General features: G+C 43.9%; 1 protein-coding gene across 1 annotated transcript; it reads left to right on the top strand.

Moving 5' to 3' along the window:
• Positions 1 to 9,515: 9,515 nt before the first annotated feature.
• Positions 9,516 to 17,957, top strand: PDCL3 (phosducin like 3). The gene is made up of 6 exons (XM_082427219.1): positions 9,516 to 9,651; positions 11,751 to 11,880; positions 14,318 to 14,408; positions 14,593 to 14,736; positions 15,503 to 15,711; positions 17,580 to 17,957. The coding sequence occupies exons 1-6, from the start codon at positions 9,646 to 9,648 to the stop codon at positions 17,720 to 17,722; spliced, it is 723 nt and encodes a 240-aa protein (XP_082283345.1). The 5' UTR covers positions 9,516 to 9,645; the 3' UTR covers positions 17,723 to 17,957.
• The last annotated feature ends 1,016 nt before the right edge of the window (positions 17,958 to 18,973 follow it).

Raw genomic sequence — 18,973 nt, 5'->3', positions numbered from 1 at the left:
GAGAGGCAATGGAAAGAAAAGAAGGGGAATTGAGTGCCGTTTTTCACTGAGAAATCACACACTGGCCAATCTTGGGAAGATGGCTGCCTAAAGATCAAATAGAAATAAAGTTTGGAAGATGGAATTTCCAAATTATTTGGTAACAGTTGTGGAGTCCCAGGTTTAATGATAGCTCATTAAAATTGCTCTTTTAAGCACTCAGGTGAATCTTCCTATGCAGGCCTTTGTCTTCGAAAAAAAGGAAATTTTGAGATTAGCTCACCATGTGAATCTACTCATCTATTTCTTCTAGGAAGAGAAAGAACAATGGACTAATAACACCATTCCTATATTCAGGGTCCTATAAGGCAAAGACTCACAGTCACCAAATTTTAATGCCAGCTGCAGCTTTTCCAGCAATCTGAGGAGTCATTAATACCAGGCATTTTGCTCAGAAAATACCTGTGCCGAGGCATGGTAATATCCTATGTGGTCACATATCCAAGGAGAATCCTCCGTGAAGTATGTCTAGGTGCGAGTCATATTTTTTTGTTGTTGCTGTTGTTTTGTTTTGTTAACGCAGATTTTTGGTACATTTCTATCTACGGGTGCTTGGGCTTCCTGAAGGGATTTTTCTTGTACTTGCCTGTTTGGAAATCCATACAATGCATTTAATTTCAGGACTGGCTGCTCTGTTTTATTAAGTCCATTCATCATTTATCGAGGGGTCCTAAACACCTACCCCGGAAGGGAGCGGGGGAATAGGCAGCCACTGGTAGAAAGGCCAACCCAGGACTCCCGTGGTTAAGACTCCGAGCTTCCAATGTGAGGGGGCTCAGGTTCGATACCTGGTTGGGGAACTAAGATCCCACATGCCAAGCGGCCTGGCCAAAAAAACCCCCAAAGAATTCACTGCGTGACAGTCATTGCTAAGCTAAGGAGACGGAGGAGAAAGCTGCTGAATGCCGTTCTAAAGATTTGCACAAGAAATACGGTGGATGGGAGCCCTTTGCCTGAGACTGGGGTGCTGGGGATCAAGGACAAAGGGGCTTGTGACTGTGACAGGTCACGAAGGGCTGCAGAGGATAAATGTGGCCAGGTGGCAGGGGACAGATCCCAGAGGAGACAGGCAGGTAAAGTCACTCCCCTCCCCAGGACTGGGTTTGAGGCCCCTCCACCCCGGGGGCATCAAACACCAGAGGCCCAGCTGTCTTGGAAAAAAGATGACCATGAGACTTGAATCTTATTTTATTACACACCCCGTGGCTGCCACACAGTGGGCTTGTTCAAGACCTCAGGGAGCAAATCGGCCACAACGGTACGCGGGAGACCGTGAAGTGTTTAAGTGTGTGTGAGAGACACCCGATCCTGCCCAGAAAGAGAGAAGTGACTGACGTGGACAGGCCTATGCGAAGGATGCCTCTGGACATCACAGCCATCAGCCCACAAAACTGCTGCTTAAGGTCACGCTGCTGCCTGACCAGACCCAGGCTGTGACGAGCACACTGTACGTGGGCAGGCCCCAGAGGGAGAGCCTGCGGACCAGGCTACCTCCCTCGAAGTCTGTGAGGCTCTCTGCCCATTATTAAGACGTGCAGGACCTACGTCTGACACTTGCCACTGGCTGTGTCTCCCTTCAGATGTATGGGATACCTCTTCGCTGATCGGGACAAACTCCTATATTTCCCGAAGCCACACGCGGAGGGTCACAGCAGCTCCCAGGCCACCCTGGCTGGGGACGCCAGTGGTTATGCCTGTGTCTGCGGCAGAGGATGGGAAGAGCCCAGGGCCAAAGTTCCAGGGAAAAGGGGATCAGGACCCACCAGGTACCAGGAGCGCTCCCGGGGTCCCTGAGTTGTCCCAGCCCCCCCCCACTTCCGGTGACGTCGGGGGGAATCAAATCCAACGTGCCTCCCCTACACCGTTCACGGAAGGCCCAGTGGATTCCCTTGAGCCCATCTGCTCTGCCGTCACGAAACCTAAAGGGTCGGCCGCAGACCCTGCAGCAGGCGCGGTGCACGTGTGTGTGGAAGCAATCGAGTCTGTAGCCCCAGGACAGAGAAACGCAGCCATGGGAGGGCAGACAGCAAGGAGGAAGCCAAGCCCACGTGGCTACGGTGGTGCTGCAGACTTCGTCCTCAGAAGATGCTTCCAGTTCGTCAGCAGGGGCTGCCGGTCTCTGCCCAGAGGGTGATATGAGTGATGACTCCGGGAGCAGGGCCCGCCAGCGAGGAAACAGCTAAAGGTCCATAAGGGGACCCCGTGATGCATGCTTGCAGGATGAAGGCTGCAGTATCCCAGCCCGAATGCTGAGGCCTGGATGGGAAGAATGGCCAAGAAGGACGTACCTGTCCGCATGAGAAGTCCCAACCCCTATCTGATGGGTGTAAGTTGCTGCAGGGCAGTGGGGGACAAGCGACTCGAAAGATCATCCTCCAGCCTGTCGTGACCCAGACGTGGAGCCACGAGAGATGACAAGAAGAGAACAAGACCAGAGCAGCCCCGGAGGTGGCAGGCTCAGCTCCTCCCTTCCCCTCACAAGAGCACCAGACCCACCCTGAGGAGTCCAGGACATCTCGTAAGTGTGGTTGCTGACCTACAACTGGTTCTACAGCCAGGAACTTCAAATCCAGCCCTATTACGAGACACATGGTAGGCAGGTGGATGGTGGACATTGTATCTGAGGTTACGGAAGGGAGCAGCATGGAGGCCACCCTGGAGGCAGCCGAGGGGGCAGGGCTGGAAGTTGTGAGGTCCAGGCCACCTGAGACCAATGAGACAGTGCACTTTGATGTCTATTAAACGGGTGTCCAGGGAGCAGACTCCAACTCTCTTTACTGACATTTAAATAAATGAAAAGACCATCACATGATCTCGGAATGAACTGCTGCTTTCTGTTTGGATGTCCCACAGCCTAGCAGTGACCTCAGAGTAGACACTCTCATGTCAGCAAAACTGAAGCCTGAGACCCTGATCTCCAACCAAGTGGAGCCCTGCGTCACACCAGAGCCCACAGAGCCAGTAGGAATGCTCCATCCTGCCTGAATTGCTGTCACTTTTGTTTCCCCAGAGCTATGGCTGAAAGTCACAGTCTGTGGTCTGGGAGGTGCTGTCCTGTAATGTACTGAATTGTGTTCCTCCCCTCCCCAAATTTATATATTGAAGCCCCAACCCCTAATGTGACTGTATTTGGAAACAGGGCCTTTATGGAAGTAATTAAGGTTAAATGCTGTCATAAGGGTGGGGCCCTGATCCCATAGGATTAGTGTCTTTATAAAATTAGAGGGTGAAGAGAGCACGTGCTCTCTCCACCATGTGAAGACACAGCAAGAAGGTGACTGCCTGACTGCATGCCAAGAAGAGGGCCTTCCCTAGGAACTGAATCCGTAGGCACCTTGGTGTTGGACATTCCAGCCTCTAGACTGTGAGAAAATATATGTCTATTTTGTAAGTCACTCGGTCTATTGTATTTTGATATGGCAGCCAAGCAAACTAAGACACATCTGTCCCCTCTTTTTCACTGTCCTAGCCCCTGTAGATCCTCAAATACAGACATTTGGTCCAGTCCACACAGTCTACAGACTAAGCAAGGACAGGACTCATACCGCATCAGGGAAGGTAGGAGGGGGTGCAGCAGCTTTTGTTGGCAATCAGAACAGGAAAGTCTATCATCATCTGACTTAGCAACTCCATTCCTAGGTATATACCTTACTTACATACACATATTCCAGGAAACTCTACAGAAATCGTGTGCAGCAAAATAACTCGCAATGGCAAACACAGCCCAAATGTCCATCAACAGCAAAATTGGTAAATTCTGGTATAAGCATATAGTGGGATATTATACAATACAGTGAAAACAGTGAAATGAATGTGCTATGCATATTATCATTGATGAATCTCAAGTAGTGTTGAGTTCATAAAGCACATCAAAAGAATCCATATGATATAGTTCCATTTATACAGAACTTCAAGACCAAGCAACATATTGTACATATTTGCAATAACTGAAGAGAAAAACAAGGAGCAATGAACAACACAGCATGCAGGTTAGAGGTTCTTTCCAGGGGGAAAGGAGAGCGGTGTACATCCCAGAGCTTCAACAGTGTTGGGAATTGTTCTATTTCTTAAACAGGGTGGTGATTGTCCATGTGTTACTGAGTTTTTTTCTTTTTTGCATTTCTCTGAAATTAGGAAAGTCTTACAATCTCCATCAACCGGGTGACAGCTGTCATATGTTATTTCCTTAGAAATGCCTTAACGAATTTATTTCTGTTATGTTTTCCTTTTTATAGATGCACAAGAGTAGCATGTGACAGAGATCTGTCTAAATCTGAATGACTTCAAAATTCCAAGTGACAAAAAACATTCTGAGCTCCTCATTTGTTCAGGCTTCTCCAAGGCACTGGAAGGGTTGCTAGCAATGTGTTCATATGTATGTTTCTTTTTTCTTTATTGAAGTATAGTTGATTTACGATGTTGGGCCAATCTCTGCTGTACAGCAAAGTGACTCAGTTATACACATATAGACATTCTTTTTTTTATTCTTTTCCATTATGGTTTATCCCACAGGATTGGATATAGTTCCCTGTGCTATACATTAGGACCTTGTCGTTTATCCATTCTAAATGTAATAGTTTGCATCTACCAACCCCAAACTCCCAGTCCATCACTCTCCCTCCCCCCTCCCCCTTGGCAACCACAAGACCATTCTCTATGTCTATGAGTCAGTTTCTGTTTTGTAGATAGGTTCATTTGTGTCATATTTTAGATTCCACATATAAGTGATATCATATGGTATTTGTCTTTCTCTGTCTGACTTACTTCACTTCGTATGATAATCTCTAGCTGCATCCATGTTGCTGCAAATGGCATTATTTCATTCTTTTTTTATGGCTGAGTAGTATTCCATTGTATACATGTACCACATCTTCTTTATCCATTCATCTGTTGATGGACATTTAGGTTGCTTTCATGTCTTAGTTTTTGTGAATAGTGCTGCCATGAACATAGGGGTGCATGTATCTTTTTGAATTATAGTTTTGTCCAGGTATATTCCCAGGAGTGGGATTGCTGGATCATATGGTAATTCTGTTTTTAGTTTTCTGAGGAACCTCCATACTGTTTTCCATAGTGGCTGTGTGTATGTCTTTTTGTAAATGTTTGCAAAGCAGGATATTTAAACCATAGTCAGTTAAGTTCACTTGCTTTCTACTGCAGCTTCCCTTCAGTCACACAGACAACCCCGCACCTCTTCTTTGTCATATGGTATTAGAGCAGCTATGAATATTTTTGGAATCTGGCTTAGGGAAAAATGAATTGGGGGGATATTCGCTGGTATACATTTATGTACCTGCAGCTATCTCTAGGCCCAGTTATTGCTGACCGTCCAGGAGAGAAATGACTGGCAGGGATACTGGCCTCTCACCCAGTGATGTGACGTGAGGTTAAAGGGCCAGAGAACAAAATGTGATATGAATATAATCTATGAACCTCTGTCCTTGGAATGAGGTATTTAGGTAGTTCTAGGAGAAACAGGCTTTGATGAATACAAGCCAGAAGTGAGTCTATGATATCACATAGACATGCCAGATAGTTAATTAATACAAATATTATGTCCTTTTCTGAATTTTGTGATGTTTGTGGTATTTGCCAGCTTTTGAAAATTGGTAATTTGTAACTATTACTTTTTCCATTCTAAATAAATGTTCACTTTCATGCCTACTTTTATGTTCATAATTTTGTACCGTTAGTTTTTGAACTTTGTATTTTTTAATTTGGTCAAATGTCATCATAACATTTGTATAGGCTGATCTCTACTCAACACAGAAATTGTACTTTATTTCTCTTTCTGTGTGCTTACGTTGTATCAGTTAAAAATTATAAGGACAGGAAATACAGCATTGTAAAATTACTATTCTTACCATATCACAGCTAATGTTATTTTAAAAAACATTTATTGAATGCCTATTCTGTGTAGAAATTATTCTAGAAGATGACATATCATTTAATCTCTATAACAACATTTCTCAAAATCCCTCAAATGGGGTCTCAGGACCCCTTACGTTCTATTTTTTCTTTTTCCTTATAGTTTTTTTCCAGCTTTATTGAAAAATAATTTACATACATCACTGTATAAGTTTAAGGTGTGTAGCATGATGGTTTGATTTGCATGTATTGTGAAATGATCACCACAATAGGTCCAGCTAACATCCATCATCTCATATAGATACAATAAAAAGAAAAGAAAGAAGAAAAAAGGGAAAAAGAAAATTTCTCTCTGTGATGAGAACTCTAGGATTTACTTTCTTAAAGACTTTCCCATAGCTCATACAGCAATGTCAGCTGTAGTCCTCATTGTTGTATATTACATCCCTGCTACTTATTTATCTGATAACTAGAAGTCTGTATCTTTTGACCACCTTCATCCATTCCCTTCTCCCCCTACCCTCTGCCTCTGATACCTACAAGTCTTATTTCTTTTTCTGTGAGTTTTATTGTTTGCTTTTTTAGATTCCACATATAAGTGCCTTAAAGAGAGACTCCAAGATCAAATGTGTTTCAGGCCTCACAAAACTTATCTGCCCCTAAATAAAAGTTTATCAGAGGATTCTCACTCTGAACTTTCTGTTGCTACCACTTGATCTCCATGCCCCCTTATCCTACAACAAGTTAACCACTTCATGAATTTCTGATTTCTTCTGTGAGTATTTTTGCAAAATTAAGCATATATGAATATACGCACACATGTATTCTTATTTAACCTTTTATTTTACACCAAAGGTGGCATGTATGTATTCACTATTTTAATGCAAATTTTTAAAATTTAATTTTTATTTTATATTATAGTTGATTTACAATGTTGTATTACTTTCAGGTGTACAGCACAGTGATTCAGTTATACGTATACATATATCCATTCTTTTTCAGATTCCTTTCCCATATAGGTTACTATAGATTATGGAGTAGAGTTCCCTGTGCTATACAGTAGGTCCTTGTTAATTATCTATGTTATATATAGTAGTATGTATATGTTAATCCCAAAATCTTTACTTATCCCTCCCCCCACCTTTCCTCTTTGGTAACCATAAGTTTATTTTCAAAGTCTTTGAGTCTGTTTCTGTTTTGTAAATAAGTTCATTTGTGTCATTTTTTTATATTCCACATATAAGTGATATCATATGATATTAGTCTTTCTCTGTTTGACTTGCTTCACTTAGTATGATGATCTCTAGGTCCATCCATGTTGCTGCAAATGGCATTATTTCATTCTTTTTTATGGCTGAGTAGTATTCCATTGTATATATGTACCACATCTTCTTTATCCATTCTTCTGTCAATGGACATTTAGGTTGCTTCCATGTCTTGACTAATGTAAATAGTGCTGTCAAATCTGTCATTTTCTAAAATTTTATTTTCTGGATTTTGAGTGATAGTTATCACAGGCTTTTTGCATTTTTAGGTTATAAAGAAACCATCCCATGTTTTAATCTAGTACTTTTAGCTGTTAATTTTTAATCTAATATACACTGTGAAGTACATATCCAATTTTATCTATTTTCAAATGGCTATCCAATTGCCCCAACACCATTTATTAAAGAGCCCATCCCCTTACCCCAGCAGACTTGAGATGCCATCTAAAGCAAACACTAATGTTTGTATGCACTTGGCTCTATTTCCAGACTTGTTCTGAACTTGCTGTTCCATTGATCTATTTGTCTATTCCTGCATCAATACCACATAGTTTTAATATCTGGTTGGGCTAGTTGTCCCCTCAGTCTGCCATTCTTGTTGTTTATTTTATCATAAAATCTTTAGAATCAACCTGTCTAGCCTCAGAAAGTAATTTGTTAGGTTTTTAAAGTGAGATAGTGTTAAATTTTACACACTGACTTGGAGAAAATTGACATCTCTGTGATGTTGAGTCATTCCACCCAAAAATGAGGGATTTCTTTCCGTTCATTCAAGTCTACTTTTGTTATCTTCAGGAATGTTTTATAATTTTCTCATGTTGGTTTTTGTGTACTTCTTGAGTTTATTCCTAGCTGCTTATTTTTTCTTTTCTGGTGTTATTGTAATTAGGGTCCATTTTATCTTCTAGTTTGTTATTATAAATACAGACTAAGGCTATTTTTGTATGTTAATTTACTATCCTGCTCCTCTACCGAATTCTCAGATTGTTAGTATGAATTTAAGACTTGATACTCCCAGGGTTTTCCAAGTACGCTATCATATCATATCACCCACAAATAGAAATTTTTTTTTCCAATTCTTTTCTTTTTCCATTCTTACAGTTCCAATTTTTTCTCCTGAGCCCTAATTATTTTCTCCAGAGCTAAGAGTGATGGAATGATGGACAGAAGTTTCTGGGGAGGTGGGAGGGACGGCAGTCTGGAGCACGGGAGGATAGAGTCTTTGACCAAAGTGGGAGAGGCACCTTTCTCTGATAGAGGAGAAGGCAGTAGAGTTTGAGCCTTTGGCTTGTTAATCTCCTCTGGAGAGAGGGATCACGGGGTGGAGGTGAGTGTCGGCCTCCGGAAGTAGCAAGGCTTGGAAAGAGAAAAGGGTAAAACAGCACCCACTCTAGTGCTGTGGAGGACACTAAGCTTAACATTGGGCCGAACCCACTCCAAACAAGCCTGGGTCCTGACTTTTCTGGTGAAACCAGGAAAATTCATTCACAGTGTGCTGCCAAATAAATGAATAACCAAATGTTTTAAGTGACCTATAATTCTGTGGGAAGGAGTTAGGTAATCGTAAGAATCCTTATAAATGATTAAATCAAAGCTCCTTGCCTTCAAGGAGTCATTTGATTCACTTTATATCAATGGTTGTGTATATTAGCAACACCTGAGGATCTTTAAGAAAATAATCAGTTCCAGGTCCCATTGCTAGAGATTTAATTTGGGATGGAGCCCCAGGGTAGCTGCAGTTTTGGAAGGCTCCCAGGTGGTTCTAATGTAGCCGAAGTTGAGAGTCCTAGCCTACCCTACAGATGTGTGGGTCTGTGTTACCTGTGTCTGCTTAAGCTGCCAGGAGGCGGCCACCTAGCTCAGATGTGCAGGGAGGAGTACTGCTTTCTTAACTCAAATTCCGAGTGCTGCATACACAGAAGCCTGGGGCCCAGCCCCTGTATCTTACAATTCAGTTTGCTGAGTTCTACTCGGTACCTCCAGTGTGCCCCGCAAAGGGCTAAGCACTTCTGCAAATATGAAACGCCTGAGGCTCAACCAGGTGAAGAGACTTTCACCTTTCTGTTTTAGGTAACCCTGCATCGTTCTTAGTTGTAACACTGAATCACTGAAACGCGTTTCTATCTCTGACTTCTTGGGCATAGACTTCAGACACCTTCCGGCCCCCTCCGCCCCACGGCTCCGAGGCCGAAGACCTGCCCTAATAAGGTAGCGCCCGGGGATTGGCTCAGAGTCACACTTGTAGGCGTGTCCTGCCTCGCGCACGCGCACAGCTTCCGCGCCAGTGTCTTGAGAAGCGGGCGCAGGCTCAGAGGAGAGTTCGCTTCCCGCTGGCTCCGCCCAGCTCGCTCCCTGGGGGCGGGGCGAAGGCCGGGCTGGGAGAAGAAGCGGGGCGGCGACTGCGCGCGTGCGCGGAAGAGAGCTGAGGGGCGGGTAGGCCGTCGCCGGCCGGGCTCGAGGGAGTTGTGAGAAAATGCAGGTAAGCAAGCCGGGGGGCGCGACATCTGGAGGCTGCGGCCGCTCGTTTGCCCCGCTGGGTCCGCGCCGGCAGCGGGCTGTCCTTGCCGGACCTGTGGGAAGTGCCGGGCCCCGCAGGCACGGGGAGGCCACGCGAGGCGAGGCCGGCGCAGGCGCGGTGCGGACGGGTGGGCGTGGTCCCGCGGGTCCGCGGGCTGGGCGTCCCTACCTCGTGTGTCTCACTCCGGAATCTCAGCTCTGGGGGTTGCCTCTCCTTGAGCTCGTCTCCCGTGTGGCCTGCGAAGGCCTCTCCGGGTCTTACCTGACAGTTACTTCCTACTTGTTAACTCTCTTAGCGAGCACCTGAGCAGGTGCGTTGTGGACCCCTTCGCGGATGGAAGCTGAGGCTTGCACGAGTGGAGGGTCCCGCCTGGGGCGGGCGGGGTGTCCCATAACATAACCCGTGTTCTGACTCCACGTAGAGCAGGGTGAGGGGTTATTACACCCGCCCCCCCCACGTTGGTGTTGAGGTTGAGGTGCGCCCCCTTCTGGACTCCCTGGCTTCCAGAGCTCAGCCCGAGGGTCCCGCAGCCCGGTTACTTTCCATCCTAAAATGGATAAAACCACATCCCCCAGTTTTGTTCTTTCATTGTATCAGGAATTTGCTAATGGAATTTGACTAAAACCCACGGAAAAGTGGGAAAAAAGGACACCGTGGAAATGGATGTTTTTATGAGAAAATCTCTGACAGCTCAGTTTGGTCACTGTTGAAGGACCCTTCTCCAGAGGTCACTCTGCTGCCCCCCAGATCTCGCTGTGGTCAGGAATCCCGAGGGACTCATCTCTGACTCAGTGGCAGAAGGGAAATGGAGTTAGCGTGGGTTTGGTTGGGGGCTGCAGAGGATGATCATCTCCAAATCCAGTGCGTCTGGTGAAGGGGAAACTCAGGGCTGACCCGGCCTCCTTCGCATTCTCTGTCCTTCAGGTCCCGGCTTAAAAACGTCACCTCCTTCCTGACCACCCTGTGGAAAGGATTCTGTTAGTTTTCCTTCTGACATATTTCAGCAAGACTGGGGCGAGGAGCTGGGGCTGGAGCCTGGTTTTCCCAGTGCCCTTTGCACAGCTCCCCGGTTTCATCTTCCAGACCAGGTCCGTTAGCAGTGTTCCTGCCAAGCGGTGCCACACCAGGGTTTGGGCAGCTGGGTTCTGGAGCTAAGAGCCCACTTCGACATTTATCCTTCTGACATTTGATCCTGGTAAATTTGACTTGTTCCAGCCTGGCGCCGTGGCTGTCCCAGGCTTGTGAGGATTCACTAGGTAGATACAGGTAAAGGGCTTCGCAGGGTCCCAGCGCCTAGGACTCAGTAAGCGTCAGCCGCTGTGAGCTCTTCCACGGGGTCTCAGCGCTTCCTCTCAGGTTTGGCCGTTAGAGAGTTTTCTTTTCCCTCTGATTTTCTTGCAGCCACTCAGGACTTTAGGATGCTTGATCTCTGCACTCAGGCCCTTTGCACAGGCCGGTCCCTCTGCCTGGAAAGTCATTTCCTAAGTTTTCACTCCTCTTTGTGGTTTCGTCTCACCCTCCAGTCATGGTTAAACGTCACCTCTTGTGAAAGAACGTCCTTGGCCATCCTGTGGAATGCAGGCCCCCTGGAACTCTCTAGCTCAGCAGCCTGTTGGTCATTGCATTTGCCATAATTTGTAACATCTCTCTTTGTGTATTTAATTTTTCATTGCCTAGCTCTTCCTCTCACCTGTAAAATAGATGACTTTGGCATTCACCATGCTTCCCTATCATCTAGTACAATAATTTACATATAGTAGGTACTTAATAAGTATCTGCTGAGTGAATCACTCCAAGTCATTAATGAAAATACCAGAAGCCAGGTCAGAGCCTTGCTGTCAGCACTGATGCCGATCTGCACATCATAGCCTGATTTTTACCCCAAGACAGGAAGATTGGAACAGGGGTTGTGGGTCTTTTGATGCTTTCTCAGAAATAGGCCACAGAATAATTTGGTGTGACTTCCCCTTCCCACCACTTTCCCATTTGACCCCTCCTTACCCATGGCACCCTCCACGGTGGACTTGGCATTCATGGTATCCTTGGTCCACCTGCTCTAGGACCCCAATGCAGACACCGAATGGAATGACATCTTACGCAAAAAGGGCATCTTGCCCTCGAAGGAGAGTTTGAAGGATCTGGAGAAGCAGGCAGAAGAGGAGGAGCAGCGGGTCCTTCAGCCGTCCATTGGTGAGCTTGCTGATACTGTTTATTGCGTGTCTGTCTGCTTAGGAGACAACTTGCCCAGCCTCTCACTGCTTTGGTAGAAGGGTCCTCTGAGCAAGAGTTGGGAGCCAGGGATTGGGGTGCTGAGCTGGACGCTGCCTCTGGGATCTCAGGTGGGTCACAGGGCATCTCGGGCTTCAGCTTGCTGGGCCATAGAATTAGGGGGACTTCAGAGGCCCCCTCCGTTTCCACAGTTCCTCATCTGTGTCGGATGAGCACGTGATAACCCGAGGAAAGTTATTTCCAAGTCTTGACTTTCCTGGTCTGTGATTCACTTTGGATACTGTCATAGAAATCTGCACAAAAGTTCTTAGTGTTCGTATTCTCGTGAGGGTATACTTTATCTTTGTGGTTTGATTACGAATATTAAAATAGCTTGATTTGGGGAAGCATAAGATGTTTGCAGTGTACAGGGTCTAGGAGAGGGGCTTTCTCACATGTAGCTGTATCACCTGAATCGGAATCCCTTGGGGTGCTTGTCCCAAAAAAAAAACAAAAAAAACCAAACACGACAACACACAGACCCTACTGAAACAGAATCTCTGGGGGTAAGGCCCAGGACTCTGCATATTAAACCAGTGCTTCAAAGAGTTTCTGATTTACACCAAAGTTTGAGAACCATTGACCACAGGGGCTAGGCCTTTTGTCCCCTGTTGACACGTTAGAGCTAATGTAGAGAAGGATTTATTTCAAAGCGTTTATCCTGCAAAAGTTTACTGAAGGATTGCTGTGTGCTGGGTGTTGTTCTAGGCAGTGGGGCTTTAGCTGTGCACGGGTCGGACAAAACCGCCTGTCCTCTTGGAGCTTACATTCTAGCGGGAGAGACAGACAGTAAACGATACGTGAGTGAAATGTAGGAAGTTAAGGCAGGAAGGGGCCGGAGGAGGGGTGGGTATAATTGCAGAGAGGGTCCCCCTGGCAGTTGAGTAGACCTGAGGGAGGTGAGTGAGAAGTGGAAAGCATGTTGGAGAATCCGCCAGGAAGCCAGCAGGGCTGGGAGACAGTAGTAGGAGGTTCAAAGAGGCAACTAGGGCTCGGACCATTTAGGACCTTGTAGCTTCTAGTGTGGACCTTGGCTTTGCTGCCAAATGAGGTGGATGTCACTGGAGGTTTGAACAGAGGAGTGATGTGTCCTCTGTGTTGACAGCACCGTCCTGTTGTTGCCTTACTGAGTGCAGACTGTGGGGGGCAAGGCAGGAAGTGGGGAGACCAGTCTGGAAAAGGCTGCAGTGGTACCATTGGCAAGTGGTACCATTGGCTTGGAGCAGCGCGGTGAGCGGAAGTGGTCAGATCTGGATGTATTGTGAAGGTAGGACCGACAGGATTTGTTTATGGATCCTATGAGGGTTGTGAGGGAAGGTAAGTCAGGGGTGACTGCAGGGCTCTGGACTTGAGCGGCCAGAAGGACGGAGTTACCACCAACTGAGATGAGGAAGGCTCGGGGAAGAGCAGGTTTGGAGGTGAGATCAGGAGCTCTGTTTGGGACATGGTCACTTTGAGATTTTTGTTAGACGAATAGAGATGGTAAGGGAGCAGTTGGGGATGCTGTCCCAAACCAGAGAAATACGGGCTGGAGGCACAACTTCGGGAGTTGTCAGCATGTTGCTAGTACTTACAGCTGTGAGATGCAGTCAGCCAAGGGAGTGGGTATCGATGAGGAAGAAAAGGAGTCAGTCAGCAAAGGGCCTAAGGGAGCGGCAGCCATAGAGGGAGGAGGGGAGGGGGCCACAGGAAGATGGGCTTTGGGGGAGGAGCTGGTGATGGGTTGGGTCAGATGTGCTCATCCGCTGAGAAGACAGAGGTCATTATTGACCTTGATAAGAGCAGTTTCGGGTAGTGATGGGGTGGGGGTCTGGGGACAAAAGCCTGATGTGATGTCAAGAAGCAAGGGTGTTTATGGCAATAAAAACAAAATACAGAGTTTATAGCAGTTGATTAGAAGAAAAGGTAGAGCTGCCTAGCACTCACAAGAGAAGACCAGGGGATAGCCCTTTCACTCTAGGAAGGGTGTGCTGGGGGGGACCTCAGTGGGTATCCTCCCATCTCCTCAGAGGCACGAGAACTGTTATGCACCTGTCCGTGAATGTCTGTGCTTGAAGATCCGGCTAGGTTAGCTCAGGCAAATACAGCTCTCCTCTTTTATAAACTTGCGAAATTTCCCGTTTGTATCCTTATTGTGTGGAGGTAAGAGAGCCAGGCCGGCAGCTGTCTTTTAAAAACACCCTCCCCTTCTTATTTACTAGTGTAACACCTTAAGTACTTTTTATTTGGGTTTTGGTGGGCTGGGGATCTTTTGGCATTGCATGCACTCCTTTAGGAGAAGAGTGAAGGGAAGAAAACCAAAACGTGTGTTTGTTCATCTTTTACATTTCTGGTTTCTTGCCACCTCAATGACATTCAGTGAAAACTTATGAGGACATGACTTTGGAAGAACTGGAGGATAATGAAGACGAATTTAACGAGGAAGACGAACGTGCAGTTGCAATGTACAGGTTAGTGCCACCCCGAGGGACTGCTTGGCTTTTTGTGTGGCACTAAAATGTGTGTCCTTTGAAACATTAATAAATCTGGCAAATCAATAAATAAACCTGGACCTTTACAAAGGTTGCTTGTGAAAGGGGTGGTGTGTGTGTGTGTGTGTTTGTAAGATGTCTCTCTCTTCCTTCTGTTGTGCAGGCAGCAAAGACTGGCCGAGTGGAAAGCAACCCAACTGAAGAATAAATTTGGAGAAGTTTTGGAAATCTCAGGAAAGGATTATGTTCAAGAAGTTACCAAAGCCGGTGAGGGCTTGTGGGTCATCTTGCACCTTTACAGACAAGGGTGAGCTGATCTCATGACTGTCTTTAAATGTTAATTTGGATTTATATCTTGAACATCTCAGGCTTAATCCACCCAGGAGGTTTTTTTGTTTTTTGTTTTTTTAACTAGTGTTTTTGTTGCTGATATGCCCAAACCTTATAGCCTAATTTTTGTCTTAAGACTTTCAAATTAATATGTGACTAATAGGAATGCCTTTGTTACAGTGTAGCAGAGGAGACTCTTTTTTTTTTTTTTTTTTTTTTAATTGTAAATGAATTCATCAGTCACTTGTCCCTCTGGAGAAGCTCGGGCATTTTACAATTCCATGTAATGAACCACTCTCGTCGATGGCGAGGGTGACCTTTGTGAGAATTGTTCATGGCGAGTGAGGCAGTGGACCCCCGGCGCTTCTCACCTCCAATTTTAGTCCCATCCTGTGGAGTCTAATGCTTGTGTAGGGAGTTTCTTTCGAGCAGGAAATGCTTTCTGAATCATACATTTTAAGCCTTGAATGCTCTCGCCTATAGAAGAGCAAGACAGTTATCTTTTACATTGGAGCTGTGTTTCTAACTTATTCTTCAGTCAAATTAAGTTGGGCTTTGGATTTTGAGTTCCTCCCTTTGCCTAAACATGTTAGAAAGTTTTTTCTAAATGTTAGTTCATCTTGGCTGGAGTAGCAGAATCACTTGTGAAGTCATTATGAGGTTTTATGTAGGGCAGAAGGGTAGTTGAGATTTATTATGTACAAATGCAGAATCACAGTTGGCTTCTGTTTCTATTTTTATAGGATTCCCCTCTGTGCCCTGATAAATCAGCACTTTAGTGGACTTGCCAGGAAGTTTCCTGATGTCAAATTTATCAAAGCCATTTCAACCACCTGCATACCCACCTATCCTGATAGGAATCTGCCCACAATATTTGTATACCTTGAAGGTGATATCAAGGCTCAATTTATTGGACCTCTGGTGTTTGGTGGCATGAACCTGACAATGGATGGTAAGGGCCTCTTTGAGGTGCACGTGGGAGATGGGGAGGAGATGCTTCTGTTGACGAGGGTGCCTGTTTCCTAGACACACATTAGGATGACTTGTCAGATTCACTTTTGCCCCCATGCGAGTGATTGTAAAAAGGGAAGAAGCACGTTGAATCTGTCATCTTAGACAAGTCATTGGGGGCAGTTACAACTGGACTCTAGTAATTCTCAGTTAAAAGGGGGCACAATGGACTTTAAAATATTTAATATTAATGTCTGATGTGTTTTATTTGTCCCTACAGTTGAATATGTTCGTTTTTACTGGTAGCTCAAGATCACATCATTCATTTCTTGTTTAATTCACATGAACGTTATTAGTGACACATGCTTATATGTATCTACATATGTACAAATGTACATATATATAAATCTATAGAAATTTTTTCTCAGTTGAATAGTAGCTTTTAAATTAAAAGTTTATTCTCCCTCTTAACTCCTGAAGGATATGTGTTTTTTTTTCTACCTGTTACACAGGAGGTGTTAAAATACATATGCACACATAACATGAGAGAGAGAAGCTGAGGCCTGCACGTTTCTTGATAAGTCAAATTCTTTATCTCTTTAGTGAAATAATGTGTCCAGCTGTGCTTTAGTTAGTAGTCTTTAAAAATGTGTGTTAAAATATGACTTTATATTCTACTTTATGTAACTCTTTATGTGAGATATTCAATTGGGAAAAGTATAAACATATACATACATACATAAACACACATATATGTTACATCAGTTATGCATTATTCCCGTGTTCAGAGGCATATGGCGTTTCAAACTAAATATGGGTTTGCTTCTTATTTTGGTCTTTTTGCATATACCATGAGGGAAGAGAGATAGGTATACAATAATGATTATAGTTTTTATTTCTAGGAAAAGTTTCATTTGAGGATTAGTGAACTTATAATGATTACTGCATATAAATGAGCAGTAACATTAAATACATTCATTTATACATATGTGTGAATTTAAATATATTTTTAAGAATCAGAAATCTTAAAAAAAAAATCATTTTTAAGAAATTTGTTGAATTTTTATCACACTGAACCAAGGTACCTAGAGCTGAAAATACTGGTGGAGCACTTTGAATTAACACGACTTCAGTAAAATTGGTGTTCAGATTTTAACAGAAGTTTCTAATTGGTAGAGCATCACTTTAACCAGGCTATTTGTAGTAGAATCTCTCAGCTGTCCCTCAGTCCTGCCTGGGGTCTTTTCTGCAGTGGAAAAATACATCACTTGATTGTGCTTCACAAGGTCTCACTGATTACAAGAGCATAAAATATAAGAGCTGAGCCTTTAGTCACTGATTCTTTATTTTCCGGTACTTTTAAAAATTATTACTTGGAACAAATGTATCAGACCTAGGATGTCATCATACATTGAGCCTTTGACTCTAATAGGTTGAGATATTGGACATGAGGTTTAAGAATTTCCTTTTGTTAACTAAATTTAGATTTAATGATTAGAGTGCCAGCAGAACTGTGAAAAGTATTTCCTTTACATGTTTCATGCTGATTTCTTTCCTGGGAAATTGTGCAAGCTGAGAAACTAGCTTTTAGAAGGTAGATTTAGTCTCTTTTTTATTTTAGTTATCATAGAGGTTCAAATGTATGTAATATCTCATTTGATCTCATCTTCTGAAAAAGTGTTTGCAGGTATTTTTTTCCTTCTTAAGGGTCTGATTTTTTCCTTTCTTCCAGGCACCTTATAAATATGGCCCTCAAATTAAATTGTCATCAAATGTTGATGATCGTAGTTTCTGCTTAGAAAAACACTGTGGCTTGAGGGCCCCATGCAGACTGTGTCTTAGGCGATTTGCTTTTTCTTTATCATGTAGAGTTGGAGTGGAAATTGTCTGAGTCTGGAGCAATCAAGACAAGCCTGGAGGAAAACCCTAGGAAACCCATAGCAGATGTGCTGCTTTCGTCCGTGCTGTGCCCCGTCCCTGCCAGGAGGGGCAGTGATTCTGAGGATGACTAAGGCTGCGGCCCTGGTAACCTGATGAGCTTTCTTGATGTGACACATCATCTGAATTTTTTTTTAAAAGGAACAAGTAGGAATGTATACTTTGGTTTTAGCCTTTTATAATTGTGTTTCAAATCTCATAGATCTCAGAAATAATCATTGCTGGGAATCCTTTTAAATTTCTTGGAACTCTCTTTTTAAATTAATAATATTTCCTTAAGGAAAAAATAAAAGCCAGATATTAGTATGGCAGGTGTCTATGTTTTCCTCACTTGTATTTTAGGTAAGCTGTAAAGCTGTTGACTATTTGTTCACATAAAACTATAAAAGAAGAAATATGGAGGGGTTTTTTTTTAGTAATGTGAGTAAATTATACAGTGGAAAATGGCAAGGTAAGCTTTGCATTTATATTATTATTTGTTTTTATTTTATAGAGGTAGCAACAGGATTATTAACTCAAATAAAATAAAGGCATAATTGCTAGGAAGAAGTCTTAGTATTTATCCTATTTAGAAGAAATAGGCAATAATTTTTGGGAAACAAATACTGCCTTATCAAAGCAGTAACTAAAAGATTCCAATTTACTGCCATTGGGGGTAAAATATTTTTTCTGGTTAAAATAATTTTTTGTCTCAGGCTGTTAGATGTCAGTCTCAGTTACTGTAAAAGGTCACCTTAAATTCTTTTTTAGAAATAGATATAAGCACACACATAAATAGGTAACGTGTATCTCAGTCAGTCAGTAAAAAATATAGCAAGATGTTTTCTGAACCAGAATGCTCTTAGCATTTACCACTTCTTGTCAAATTGACATTAACAGAATAATTAGGGGAACTATTATTCCCTAATGCTTGTGTTGAGTGATGTAGTACTCAGTGCTGGTTTGAATCTTAAAAGTATGAATCAGAGAGGGCACAAAGTTCCTTCAGATTATTGTCGTTTATTTTTGCCGTAATTTGGAAAATAACAAGCAGCTGTGACCCATTTGATCTGTCAGAATGATCTGTGTTAGTGACTTTGTTTTTCTACACATGAGAGCCAGCACTGCTGATGAAAACATACTCTATGTTACAGTCTTCCTTGAAGGGTTTCTCATGAAATTTTAGTTGAAGGGTTGAAATAAGCGTGGTCGGTTCTGTCACTCGTCTGCTGGTCCCATGGGTTAGATTTTCTGTTGTCAGCTGCCATCAGAGTGAAGTGCGGTGGTGCAAGCGTGGCTGCTGCATTGGCCTGAGAGCTGCGGTGCACACAGCTCCCGGGGGAGGG

Source organism: Balaenoptera physalus (assembly GCF_965194825.1).
Source record: "Balaenoptera physalus genome assembly, chromosome: 15".
NCBI classification, from domain to species: domain Eukaryota; kingdom Metazoa; phylum Chordata; class Mammalia; order Artiodactyla; family Balaenopteridae; genus Balaenoptera; species Balaenoptera physalus.
The sequence above is the reverse complement of the archived record's forward strand: the minus strand, read 5'-3'. Positions and strand labels throughout refer to the sequence as shown.